This window comes from Watersipora subatra, chromosome 7 (genome assembly GCF_963576615.1).
Source record: "Watersipora subatra chromosome 7, tzWatSuba1.1, whole genome shotgun sequence".
NCBI lineage: Eukaryota > Metazoa > Bryozoa > Gymnolaemata > Cheilostomatida > Watersiporidae > Watersipora > Watersipora subatra.
The window spans coordinates 3,878,831-3,893,008 of NC_088714.1; the positions used below are offsets into that span (position 1 = coordinate 3,878,831).

At 40.9% G+C, this 14,178-nt stretch overlaps 1 protein-coding gene and 1 pseudogene across 4 annotated transcripts in view; one reads left to right on the plus strand and one right to left on the minus strand.

Moving 5' to 3' along the window:
- LOC137401153 (proprotein convertase subtilisin/kexin type 6-like) overlaps positions 1–14,178 on the minus strand; it is a 36,345-nt gene that overhangs the window by 13,618 nt on the left and 8,549 nt on the right. For all 4 annotated transcript variants that reach the window (XM_068087528.1, XM_068087532.1, XM_068087529.1 and 1 more), the window contains 5 exons: positions 13,720–13,895; positions 12,410–12,514; positions 11,594–11,692; positions 10,128–10,268; positions 40–205 (listed from right to left, as the gene is read on the minus strand). In XM_068087528.1, the coding sequence (XP_067943629.1) occupies positions 40–205; positions 10,128–10,268; positions 11,594–11,692; positions 12,410–12,514; positions 13,720–13,890 (682 nt within the window). In that variant the 5' untranslated portion in view covers positions 13,891–13,895. The remainder of the gene's footprint in view (positions 1–39; positions 206–10,127; positions 10,269–11,593; positions 11,693–12,409; positions 12,515–13,719; positions 13,896–14,178) is intronic.
- On the plus strand, positions 2,885–8,405 carry LOC137399572 (uncharacterized; annotated as a pseudogene).

A 14,178-nucleotide genomic window follows, 5' to 3' on the forward strand; every position in this document is an offset into this window, starting at 1 on the left:
AACGACTACTCATCATAATAAGACAAAAATACTGCCTACCTCCGATGCCAGCGTTGTAAGCAACACCAACACTGCAAAATGTGTTGTTGGCGGATGCTGCCACCTCTCCGGCGCACCTCGTTCCGTGCCTGTTTTCATTGGTTGGGTCATATCTCGGTGTCGGGTCTGAGTCTTGTCCATTGATGTCAGTGCTCGCTGAGGCAGCCTGTGTGTGAGAGAGTACAGGTCAAAAGGCTAGTAAACTAATAAGCAGGCTAAAAGGAGACTGTAACAGTATACATACACACCTAACAATTAGAAACGGCAATATTACAGGGGACAGTTACTAGTGTACATACACACCTAACAATTGGAAACGGCAATATTACAGGGGACAGTTACTAGTGTACATACACACCCAACAAATGGAAACAGCAATATTACAGGGGACAGTTACTAGTGTACATACACACCCAACAATTGGAAACGGCAATATTACAGGGGACAGTTACTAGTGTACATACACACCCAACAAATGGAAACAGCAATATTACAGGGGACAGTTACTAGTGTACATACACACCTAACAATTGGAAACAGCAATATTACAAAGGACAGTTACTAGTGTACATACACACCTAACAATTGGAAACAGCAATATTACGGAGGACAGTTATTAGTGTACATACACACCTAACAATTGGAAACAGCAATATTACAGAGGACAATTACTAGTGTACATACACACTTAACAATTGGAAACAGCAATATTACAAAGGACAGTTACTAGTGTACATACACACCTAACAATTGGAAACAGCAATATTACAAAGGACAGTTACTAGTGTACATACCCACCTAACAATTGGAAACAGCAATATTACTGAGGACAGTTACTAGTGTACATACACACCTAACAATTGGAAACAGCAATATTACAAAGGACAGTTACTAGTGTACATACACACCTAACAATTGGAAACAGCAATATTACAGAGGACAGTTACTGTAAAGTTTGCAAAATACGATATCAACAAAAATAAACCAGTTCATAGGATTTATATGTACAGCACTTATTATCGCTTGCAATAAAAAATGACTGTAGAACAGCTTGATTGACCTGTTTACAAAGACAATAAAACTGCTGCCTTTTCTCACGAGTCACCAAACATTTAATGGGTTTTCCAGGCCTTTACACTTGTCATGGTAGTCGTTCAATAATCATCTTCTACTCATTTCTCCTATAAACTGTCATCAGACATTATTTCGAAACAACTACACAAAAGACTGTCTGACACCTGGCTCGATCAAGTCAGTTGCGTGTGTGCCATTGACGAACTAACATTATTCTAACGATATTACGGACAAGAAACTTAAATATATATTCTGGAGTATGGCAGAGGTATGTTTTGTGTTTACTTGTCTTTTATCTAATATTTCTGGTTATAACATTTGACATCATGTAATTTACGTAACATTTTCTGATTCAGACAGCAATTTTGCCTTAAAGATTGTGAATCAATTTGTCTTTAAAAACATTTCAGGTTTCACGGTCGGTTGGAAATAAAGTCACAGTCAACAAAGATCTAACCATCGTTGTACTTTGGGAAGTACTCTAAATACGAATATACACGCATGCATGATAAATAACTTCTAAAGTTCAAAGAACTTTATAGTGAAACCTTACGCATACAACATACTGAGGTGTTCAAATCATACAATTCTACGGAGCCTAAGCGCTATTCTATGGACGATAACCTTTATCGAAACTTATCACGGAAGTTATCGAAGTACGGAGCCTAAGTGCTATTTATGGACGATAACCCTCATCTAAAGCCACGGAAGTTATCGAAATAATACAATACTACGCAGCCTATGTGCTATTCTACGGTCAATAACCTTCATAGAAACTCATCACAGAAGTTATCGAAATACGGAGCCTAAGTGCTATTTATGGACGATAACCCTCATCCAAAGCCACGGAAGTTATTGAATTAAATACTGAGCCACAAACAAAACGCCTCAAAGTCTGAAGATTGAATCTTGCTACACAACTGGTGACAAACGACGAACCGAGTTTGCGTTATAAATACGGACATCATCTGTCAACAAATCAAGGATAAGGAACATACAGTTGATATAGATTTGGTTACGCAATACTTCACTCACGTTAATCATCAGCACCGCAAGACATCATAACACTTCGAGGTCGAAAGCCTGTCGCTTAAAAAGACTAACCCACACAAAAAATATTGCTCGTCAAATACTGTTCGCAAATAACAAGCCAAGCAAGAGCGATACCCATTAGCCGTCAAGTCGCATATCAGATAGTCAGCAACGAGGAAGTCATCACATTGCATCAGTCAGCTAAGCATACGTACTGTGTTGAAAAGTTTGCTTACTCAATCTAACTGACATTTCCTTGCTCGAACCTAGTGTGCGCTATAGTTAAACACTATTATAGTAAAGTAAATTTGGAGTTGTCACACATTTTGGATTTTTCTTTTGCAAACAGCTGTTATCATACTTTTGTTTAAAAATCAAACTGTGTTGTACAACTGAACCGCGATCGAGCCAATTTAGCCAGACAGATTTAGTGGTTTAAATCATTGTACTCATTTTAAGATTGTAGCAACAATACGGGCAAAAAGGCCTAAACAAGATTAATAGCAATTATCAGTGATTTAAATAGGTCACCATGGAAAGCGAAAGCCTTGAGGTAAATTCAAATTCCGATTTGAGAGAAATTAGAGTAGAGGAAAAGCAGCTACAGTTAGATGAGGTAACTGAATCAAACAACCCTAGAACACAACGAGCGCTCACAAGGAGTCGAAAACTGACTGAGCGCACTATTTTACAACTAGGCAGTGATTTTATTAATAAAATTGGTAGACAGTCTGAGAGTATGATAGACTTCCTAGACAAGTTCACACAAGCTGTTGAAAATGCCACCCATGTCATTGATATACCTGCTGTTGATGCCTTTGTTCGGAACCTTGATTTAAAAGTCAAAGATATAGGCAATTTATATAATAGAATTATTGAAACAAATAAAAATGAGAAGAACCCCACCTATGAACAACTCTTAAATGAATTTCAAGCGGATGTCAAGTCATTCAAAACCCAGATCCAAGAACAGTGCCAAGAAGAGAGTGAAATCCTAGCTGAAGAGAAGGCACTCAAAGATGCTAAAAGGAGAATGGAAAAAGAAATGCGAGCTTACACAGTAAAAAGACAAAATCTCCTGAGAAGGATGGAATCATCATCAGTAAGAGTAAGTCGTTTGAGCAGTCCAAGTATCAGGGCTACAGCATCTTCAACTCCAAACACAGACAGATACGAATCGTCATCAGCACCAAGCGCAATCGATAGCATCAACCTGAGGGTAGCACAAGCCGAACAATCACAAGCTCAACAACCACAAGCCGAGAAATCACAAGCTCAACAACCACAAGCCGAGCAACCACAAACTGAAGAACCGCAAGTTGGAATTGGCACCCGCCACATCCTCAAAGTCTTCACCGACAACCTAGCAATCATTCAATGCCAAAATGAACTCATCGACAGCTAGTGTGTCGAAGCCAAACAGGAAGTCCGTTGAACCAAGCATCTTTTCTGGCGATACCCTCGAATTTGCAGATTGGGAGGTGGATATGGATGCCTTCGTTTCCGAGAAAGGACTAACAGACAGGGAGGCCCTGCAATACCTGAAGAAATTTGTTGCAGGCGAGGCAAAAAAGGCCATTTTCGGTTTATTGACATACAGTAGTGATAACTCCTATCAGGAAGCTCGTGAAAAACTGCAAGACCGATACGGTATGGAAGGCGCATTGCATGGATACTGTTGAAGAAGCTGGAAAACTGGCCAAGCATACGCTCCGGAGACGGAAAAAAGATGAGAGAGTTCGGCGACTTTTTGGATCAAGTCACAAGAAGCATGAGCTCCACAGAAGGCCTACAGATCCTCAACACTGAGCTATACAACGAACGCATTTGCCAAAAGCTACCCGACAGTGCCAAGTTCTCTTGGACGCAGAGAGTATGTAGAGCTAAGCGAACGAGGACAGGAAACTTGTCATTTTCTGATTTCACAGAGTTTGTTCTCGAGCAAGCGGACTGCTACATGAGCAACATCATGCAATCACAGAGTAAGGATCAAAAGCAAGATCAGCCTAAAAGTAAGGGCAGATATGAAGAGAGGACAAACAGAAGGGCTGCATCATACCAAACTGAACAAACAAGAGAACCGTTTTGCTACTTCTGCAATGGCAACGACAAAAAACACTACACAAGGGATTGCAGAAAACTGGCTGAGAAATCACTAAAGGAAAGAAAAGACTTTGTACACAGGAAGGGATTGTGCTTCACTTGTCTGAATGGTAAACATAGATCAAGCGTCTGTAACCGCAAGCAGACATGTTCTAAATGCCAGAGAATGCACCCGACTATGTTAAATGATCCCGACTGGAAGCCCACAGAAAAATCAGATTCACAACGAAATGCCAGCCAACAACCTACTACTAGCAACCAAGGCAAAGAACAAACAAAGACTAAGACATGCAACTCAACTGAAGTCTACGGACAATCTAGCTTCAGTATGATGGTACCAGTATACGTATCCGCTGGAAACAATGAAAAACTAGTATATGCTCTCCTCGATACACTGTTCGACATCACCTTCATTGACAAGCAAACCACGACGGAGATTGGAGCAAGTGGCATCCCCGACACCCTAGACCTAGAAACCATGAACGCCATAAGCCGATCATCCACATTGAGGTGTGAAAAACTGCAAATCAGAGGATACCTAACCGATAAAATTTCAACAATTGACGCAGTTGAACAACCAGAAATAAGGTGCCACCCAGACAACATACCGATAGACGAGAAGTGCCGCAAGATACCACATTTAAGATCCCTTGCAAGGCATCTCCCACCAAAGCTGGACATCCCGATCGGACTGATGATAGGTAAAGACAGTCCAGAAATCATCACACCACTCCTGACAAAAAAAGAAGCTGGGGAGACATCAGCTTGTAAGACGATGTTTGGATGGACACTATGCGGGGGTAAACTCAAAACCAAACTGGCAACAAGTTTTAAGACGGATGCCACACTCTTTCCCATAGTGGAACAAGACTTTGAAGACCCTGGAGGTAAGCCCTTGTCACAGCAAGACATACAATTTCTCAAAATCCTTGACGAAGGAATTCACCAAGATCCGGACGGGAGCTACGTCATGCCTCTGCCCTTCAAGTCATCATCAACGCCAATACTGCCAAACAACAGGCATCAAGCCGAGCAGAGACTCGGACTGCTCAAAAACAAACTCTTGAAAGACCCAGCATATGAAGCGGACTACCGAAAATTTATGAACACACTATTCGAAAAGGGATTTGCGGAGGAAGTCCCAGTCTCGGAGATGGCAAGAGAAGATGGTAAGTACTGGTATATACCACACTTTGGAGTGCTTCATCCAAAGAAGAGGAAATTACATGTGGTCTTCGACGGGAATGCAAAATACGCCAACACATGCCTCAACCATCACTTTCTCACTGGCCCAGATCAGCTCAATGACTTGCTTGGTATCTTATGCAGATTTCGCACAGAGAAGGTCGCAGTAACGTGTGACGTTGAATCCATGTTTTATAATTTTCGGGTAAGTCAAAACCATAGGAACTTTCTAAGATTCGTATGGTATAGCGATGACTTATCGACAGTGAAAACCTTTCGCATGAGAGTCCATATATTTGGCGCAACCTCTTCGCCAGGGGTAGCCACCTTTGGTCTGAGGCGTCTGGCTGAAGACAACGTAGAAATATCTAAGAGTGCGGCAGAATTCCTCAAGGACAACTTCTACGTGGACGACGGAATATTCAGCATGGATGACATCAGAACTGCCAAAGACCTGGTGAATTCAGCGAGGGAAATTTGCTCTAAAGGCAACCTTCGCCTACACAAGTACGTCAGTAATGAGCCCGCAGCTCTTGCCGATTTGCCAGAATCCGAGAAAGAGACGGAAGCTATATCATTTAACAGCATCATGCCGACACAAAGAACACTTGGAGTTAGTTGGTGTCTACAGAGTGACCAGCTCTGCTTCACCAGCAATATCGATGCAAGACCACTCTTAAGACGCGGTATTCTCTCAACCGTAGCCCAGGTATATGATCCAATTGGTCTGGTTTCGCCCTTCATCATAATGGGAAAGAATGTGCTACAATATGTCTGTCGCAAAGGACTCGACTGGGATGAACAGATCGATCTAGATACTACTTCGTCATGGGAAGCCTAAACGCGACAACTCGCCACTATTCAGGATATTAGAGTTGATCGCTGCATAAAGCCAAAGGATTTTGGAACTATCAAACGAGCCGAACTTCATCACTTTGCAGACGCGAGTGAAGATGGTTATGGCGCATGCTCATACATCCGTCTTATCGATACCACAGATCGCATCCACTGCGCACTTGTCCTCTCAAAGGCGAGAGTGGCCCCCTGGACCGAACGACCATACCTCGTATGGAGCTTCAAGGTGGGGTGCTAGCTACCAAGCTCCAAGGGAAACTGCACGAGGAACTGAGGATGCCAATAGACGGAGTGTTCTTCTGGACAGACAGCATGATCGTACTGGGCTATATCAGAAATGAAACATCAAGATTTTCTCCATTTGTAGCAAACAGAGCAACCCAAATTAGACACAGAACAAAGCCGGCACAATAGAACCACGTTCCTGGAATAGTCAATCCAGCCGATATGGCCTCCAGAGGCGCAACCATACATCAACTGACAAACTCTCACTGGTTTTCAGGCCCAGACTTCCTATGGAAAGAAAATCTTGACGACATCTTGCTCAATCAACCTACGCGCTTCAATGTTTCTGCATCAGATCAAGAACTGAGGAGAACTATTAGGGTGGATATGAACCAGGTTACCTACCCCATCAAAGTTGAAAACTTTTCAAAGTGGGACAATCTCATCAGGGCAACAGCACAACTACGCGCAGTCGTTAAACGAGCCAAGGACAAGCTGAAGCCAATCTGGAAACTTGAAAAAATGTCTAGAGAACATTTCCCAGATGCAGAGGCTCTTCTCATCAGGCTTGATCAACAGAAGTACTTCCATTCAGAAATACTGGACATCCAAGCATACGGAAAGGTAAGCAAGGGAAGTTGTCTCAGCAGCTGTCACCCTACTTAGACGACCTAGGAATCCTAAGGATAGGCAGTAGAGCAAAATCCTCAACTATTCTCACAGACAAAGAGCTTCGACCCGCAATCATACGTAAGAGCAGTCACCTAGCCACAGTACTGATCAGACACTTCCATGAGAAGGTCCACCATCAAGGGAGGATCTTTACACAGTCTGCAATCAGACAATCGGGTTTCTGCATTATTGGTGCGCAAGGCCTCATCAAATTATTACTCAGAACCTGCGTAGGCTGCAAACGCCTAAGAGGTGCCCCCTTGCGTCAACAGATGGGATCCTTACCCAAAGAAAGAGTGGAACATGGCCCTCCATTCACCCATTTAGGGGTAGATACATTTGGACACTTCCTCATCAAAGAAGGCAGGAAGGAGATGAAACGCTGGTGTATCATCTTCACCTGTATGTATTCCAGAGCGATCCACATCAAAGTCATCAGTGACTTATGCACAGAGAGTTTCCTACAAGCGCTAAGGTGTCTTGAAAGCATACGAGGGCCTGTAGTTACAATTTTCTCCGATAACGGAACCAATTTCATGGGTTCTTAGACTATGCTCCAATCAAGAATAACCTTCAAGACAAACACTCCCGGTGCTAGCCACCACGGCGGCGTATGGGAACGGGGAATAAGAATGATTAGGAATGTATTCAACCAAATAAAAGGCAGGTTTTCCGCAAGGATGGACACCGCCGGACTACGGACCGCCATGTACGAAATCTGCAGCATAATCAACGGGAAACCACTGACCTGTTCAAATCTGAACAATCCCGATGAAGGAGTTATAACCCCGCATCATCTGATCACCATGAAGCCTGTGTCAGTACCTACACATCAGGAGATAGGTGAAGTACCAGACGACGAGGTATACGGAAAAAACATGTTTAAAAAGACGCAACGTTTCGCCGATGAATTCTGGTGCCACTGGCAGGACTACCTGACAAAGGTAGAGACCCGACAGAAATGGAGAAATCCATGCCAAAACCTTAAGGTGGGAGACGTTGTCGCAGTTGTTGATGAAAACACTTGGCGTAGTCAGTGGAAGGTGGGAGCCGTCGACTCCGTGAACACAGGTAGAGATGGGTTGGTCAGATCCGCTACTGTCAGAATCTCAAACCCAGAACAGATAACGCGTTCCGGCAAGCGGAAAGGGGAACCTAACATGCTTTATAGACCCATACAGAAACTACTGCTATTGGTCAGCGTAAACTCCAAGTACTAACTTGCAGTGTTCTTAACCAAAAGTAGGTTATTCTCTTCCTGCATAAATATTATCATAGTAGTACCAAACATCAATTTAGGCATACACGAATACACTCAGTACAATTACATTATACTAGATTTAGATTTGTTAACTTCAGATAGAACTAGTAAATTTTTTAGGAAAATTTAGGTGGGAAAGTGTTAAGTTAGCAAAATACGAAATCAACCAAAATAAACCAGTTCATCGGATTTATATGTACAGCACTTATTATCGCTTGCAATAAAAAATGACTGTAGAACAGCTTGATTGACCTGTTAACAAAGACAATAAAACAGCTGCCTTTTCTCACCAAACATTTAATGGGTTTTCCAGGCCTTTACACTTGCCATGATGGTCGTTCAATAATCATCTTCTACTCATTTCTCCTATAAACTGTCATCAGACATTATTTCGAAACAACTACACAAAAGACTGTCTGACACCTGGCTCGATCAAGTCAGTTGCGTGTGTGCCATTGACGAACTAACATTATTCTAACGATATTACGGACAAGAAACTTAAATATATATTCTGGAGTATGGCAGAGGTATGTTTTGTGTTTACTTGTCTTTTATCTAATATTTCTGGTTATAACATTTGATATCATGTAATTTACGTAACATTTTCTGATTCAGACAGCAATTTTGCCTTAAAGATTGTGAATCAATTTGTCTTTAAAAACATTTCAGGTTTCACGGTCGGTTGGAAATAAAGTCACAGTCAACAAAGATCTAACCACCGTTGTACTTTGGGAAGTACTCTAAATACGAATATACACGCACGCATGATAAATAACTTCAAAAGTTCAAAGAACTTTATAGTTACTAGTGTACATACACACCTAACAATTGGAAACAGCAATATTACAGAGGACAGTTACTAGTGTACATACACACCTAACAATTGGAAACAGCAATATTACAGAGGACAGTTACTAGTGTACATACACACCTAACAATTGGAAACAGCAATATTACAGAGGACAGTTACTAGTGTACATACACACCTAACAATTGGAAACAGCAATATTACGGAGGACAGTTACTAGTGTACATACACACCTAACAATTGGAAACAGCAATATTACAGAGGACAGTTACTAGTGTACATACACACCTAACAATTGGAAACAGCAATATTACAAAGGACAGTTACTAGTGTACATACCCACCTAACAATTGGAAACAGCAATATTACAGAGGACAGTTACTAGTGTACATACACACCTAACAATTGGAAACAGCAATATTACAAAGGACAGTTACTAGTGTACATACACACCTAACAATTGGAAACAGCAATATTACAGAGGACAGTTACTAGTGTACATACACACCTAACAATTGGAAACAGCAATATTACAGGGGACAGTTACTAGTGTGCATACACACCTAACAATAAAAAACAGTAAACCACCAAAACATCTGTTTACAAATCTGTGGAAGTGACAAGCAATCTATCACGATGAACTTATTATATTATTTACATATTTATATTTTTCTATTTACCTATTTTGTCAATAGTGATGCACAGAATGGAGATACAGTTTTAAATGTTACCGTGTGATTATTTTATACACGTTATTAAAAGTTAGTAAGAGATCATAGCTAAACGCTGCCATAAGATAGTTACAGATATGACAGAAGACCAGCGTGCACCGATACAAACTGGACCCTGCAAGGATAGCCAAAGGTCTCTTACGTAATTTTGCTGGAGGTCGGGGTGGGTTCTTTCTATCCCATCATCTACTATGGTAACCACAGAACCTTTGCCGGTGTAGCCTCTCTGCCAGGCGGCTATAACATTCATGTCCACCTTTGATGGCTGATCAACAGCTCGATTCTAAAGAACACGATCCTCTGAGGAGTAATGGATTGACCTCTTGGCTAATAACCTCAGACAAAGAAACTCATAATTTGCTGTTACCCGCCATCCAAACCAGGGTCCAACAACCTTACAACATGAAGTTTGACTGAAAAGAGGCCGTATGGAGCCAACTCTATACATGCGTTGATAGAGACAATAGTCTTATCTGGTTTATTGTTAACTGCCCTAACGAGTAAGGGATGAGGATTGTTGAGCAATAATTATACACCTCATATAAACATCAATAAGTCACTCTGCTACCCATTTTGACAAGCTACAACAAGTTACCAATCAACATAGGTAAGATAAGTTTACCTTAAAGGTTGACTTGCAACAAAATTCACATTACCGTTATTTGATATGAAAAGATTCACCATGTCTTACTCTGTTGTGTTGTAGGTGCAAAATATGTGGAAAGGTGATTACAAGCTCTTTAAAGCTCAAAAACGAACAGTTAATCGCAGCCACACGAGACCGCCGTAGTTTGGATTCCCTTTCCAAAGCGGCCCAAATGTGATGTAGTTGTGAAAGATGGTTTCTGTTTACACTTTCTTGCAACCTTATTCGTCGAAATATTTTCACAAATATACTTCACGCATTCAATAAAACTATGTCTATTGTTCTTACGCGTCTATTTTATCGTCATTTTAATGCTGTCACTTTTAGCACTGATATCTTATAACTTACCGTAAAAAATCGTTAAACTTTTTAACCTTAGCTCGAAGGAGTACATATCATTGTCTGATAATCATGACGAGCCTGTTAGTCACCTGTGATAATCGAAAAGTGCTGCAAAAATTATTTGCGAAGTATTGGGTCACATGATCAGATTACGACTTGACGATTGAATAATGCCGAAACAAAACTGTAAAGTAGCGAGCAACTATATTTGATACGGGGTCTTCGGTGAAACCCGAAGTGTTTGTCATAAACTAGTACTACGATAAGTTTTATATTGAGCTTTGTATTGGCCTTTCAATTCACGTGAGAACATACGTGACAAGACGATAACCAAATTTCATGGCTACGTCATCAAAATAAAGAGATTCCAATCTACGGCGGCTTTTCGTTTTTGAGCTTTTAAGAGCTTGTAATCACATTTCCACATATTTGGCACTTACAACACAACATAGTAAGACATGGTGAATCTTTTGATACTAAATAACTGTAATGTGAATTTTGTTGCAAGTCAACCTTTAACCTACAAGTGGTAGGTAACAGACTAACCAACCCCCCACATCCAATGAGATTTGATACATAACCTATCACTCATCCTCGAAGACAACCAGCCATTCACTTACCAAGTACCATGTCTGATGCCAGAGTGGATCAGCTAGCTCTATGTTAGTTTCTGACCTCTTCACTCTTTTCCTGGCCTTTTGCTGCTCAACTGATTTGACCTGTCATTACAATGGCTAGATGAGTTAGTTATTAGCTATATCAGCTAAGTTTTAAAAGTTGTACTCGACATATAAATGATAGCATGCACTCACTCTGGTCTTCTACTGACCTCGAAACGGTGTATGACTTCTTTAAGAACTTAATTTTATGTTGCCCCGAACGCTGCATATTTATGGGGTAAACCCACATGGGCACAGGCTATAAAATCTTAACAGTGTACAAGCTGAGGAATGAGGACATTAATTATCATAATGCATGTACTTCCCACTTGGTGCCACGCCAAGTATCACCTATTCCATTAGTATTATGCGTAAACATCGGGTTGGTAAATTATTTTTCAAATAATCAATCCTACTATTTGCGTATCTATTCGTTTAGCAAAACGGCGAGCTAAAAACAATATCCGTAAATTAAATTTTGGCTATTCTATTTCCTACAATTATTGCATTGGTGTTGCATGTCTTGATGTAAGGGATAGATACGTTAGACTTGTCTTACATGTGCTTTTGATCCGCTAGATGGGGCTCATTTGCATACTAATCTTACAATATGCGACTTCAACACCACAAGATTGATTCTGGTTGGATACCACAAGTTGGTATTCATGATTTGCTTTTAATGGTTCCTATAGGAAGGTTTCAGTGTCGCTGTCATTGACCAATCGTGATGTAATCTTTCTAACCAAAGAAACAAATAAAATTTGTGTTTTGACTCACATGTTTGTGGGTGGAGAGTAGGCGTGTGGGTTCAGGAGAGTGAATGTGGGAGTGGCTGGGCACCTCTGGGTGATGCAACTCATAGTAGACCGAATTCGGGAATATCTGTAACAAAGCATCCCAGTCAGACTGAAGATGATTCCGACAGCAATGTTTCCACAGATGATGTAAGATTTTAGCTAACTATTAGTTGCCTCAACATTAGAAGTAATCTCCAACATGTGTGACATATAAACAGTTTCATAGACAAATGTAGAGGAGCTAGTAACAAGTGTAACAACACAGATCCCGTTCTCAACCATATTTGAGCCAATCACCTGCAAGCTTACATTAGACTGACTATATGAAGCGATCCCTCAAGGATCGAGTATGGTTACTACAGAGTCTGTGCATGATTTGGCAGAACATTATTACACAAACAATGTCTCTATGATCTCGGCTAGACATGTCTGCGTCTAGTGGCAAAGGAACCTCAACGATTGGAGACATGACCAATTACGGAGAGCAAGTTAAGGTTGGATGTTATTCCTGTCACTACTAGTGACCTTTTTGAGAAATGAATTGAACCCCAACCTGCTGTCGGTAGTTCTAGACCACTAACCCACGACTGCTCTCAAATACACAATATGTTGTAAGCAAAGCAAGAAATACATATGTTACGGCAATACATTATAGTGTTAACAACAAAAATACCTCACAAAGTCTTAATTCTAGGACATGTTACCTCAAATCGTATTCTTAGTCTAATGCTTAATACCAAAAAATTTACCTTTTACAGTAAATGTTGTGATAAATTTGTCAGAATCTGCCACTAAACTCATTTGAAGTATCATTAATCACTCACTTCGAGTCAACACACAATATGCTAGCAGTCTCATGAAGATCGACCATGATGTCTGCTTATCTAAATGCAAACAGAGGCAGTGTATATGTTTCAAAGAGCATTGTTGAGCTCTGTGATCTCTGCTAGACATGTCTGTGTCTAGTGGCAAAGGAACCTCAATGATTGGAGTCATGACCAATTACGGAGAGCAAGTTAAGGTAGGATGTCATCCTGTCAACACCAGTGAACTTTTTTGGGAACTAAACCCAACATGTTTGCAGGTTGGGCGTTGTAGACCATAGCTGCTCTCTAAGCTTATATAAACATGCATCATGCCACAGACTTCAGTTTATCTTGGTGCCTTTCTGCAACGCTAGAATACCCTTTACGATAAATTTGTGCTGACGCATATAAAATGCATCTCACAACTATAATTTGAGTATATAGCGTGTGTGGGACATAAGATTCCTAATAAGTAGTACCCCACCTTTCCACGGCTGTTAAAGCCATGACTATAAGCAATGACTCTTACTTCTTCCTCTGACAAGTCGGGATGAAACTCTACACTCCAAGTGTTGGTATAATGGCTACCATTGACAGCGAGTACACATACTTGCCAAGCTAAGGAGATCAGCAGCAGCGTCCCAACAGCTGCCATACTAACTAAAACAGAGGCGTGACATAAAGATGCGTATGTATAGACTCTGGTCTCAGTATCAAGCGCTATACAGCTTTCTGCTGCTTAGAATTGGGGCTAAAACTGGATATGATATACTTGTGCAAGCCATAACTAACGCTATAGTTCAAATTCACCACTACATGTTACATTTAGCGCCAACTACCAGTATAATATGTGCTTTACAGTGGGTGCACTCTGGAATGACATTGGACAAATACTTCAAATAATGGGTTGCAAGTTACTAAACAACCTGGCTAGGGTATGTCC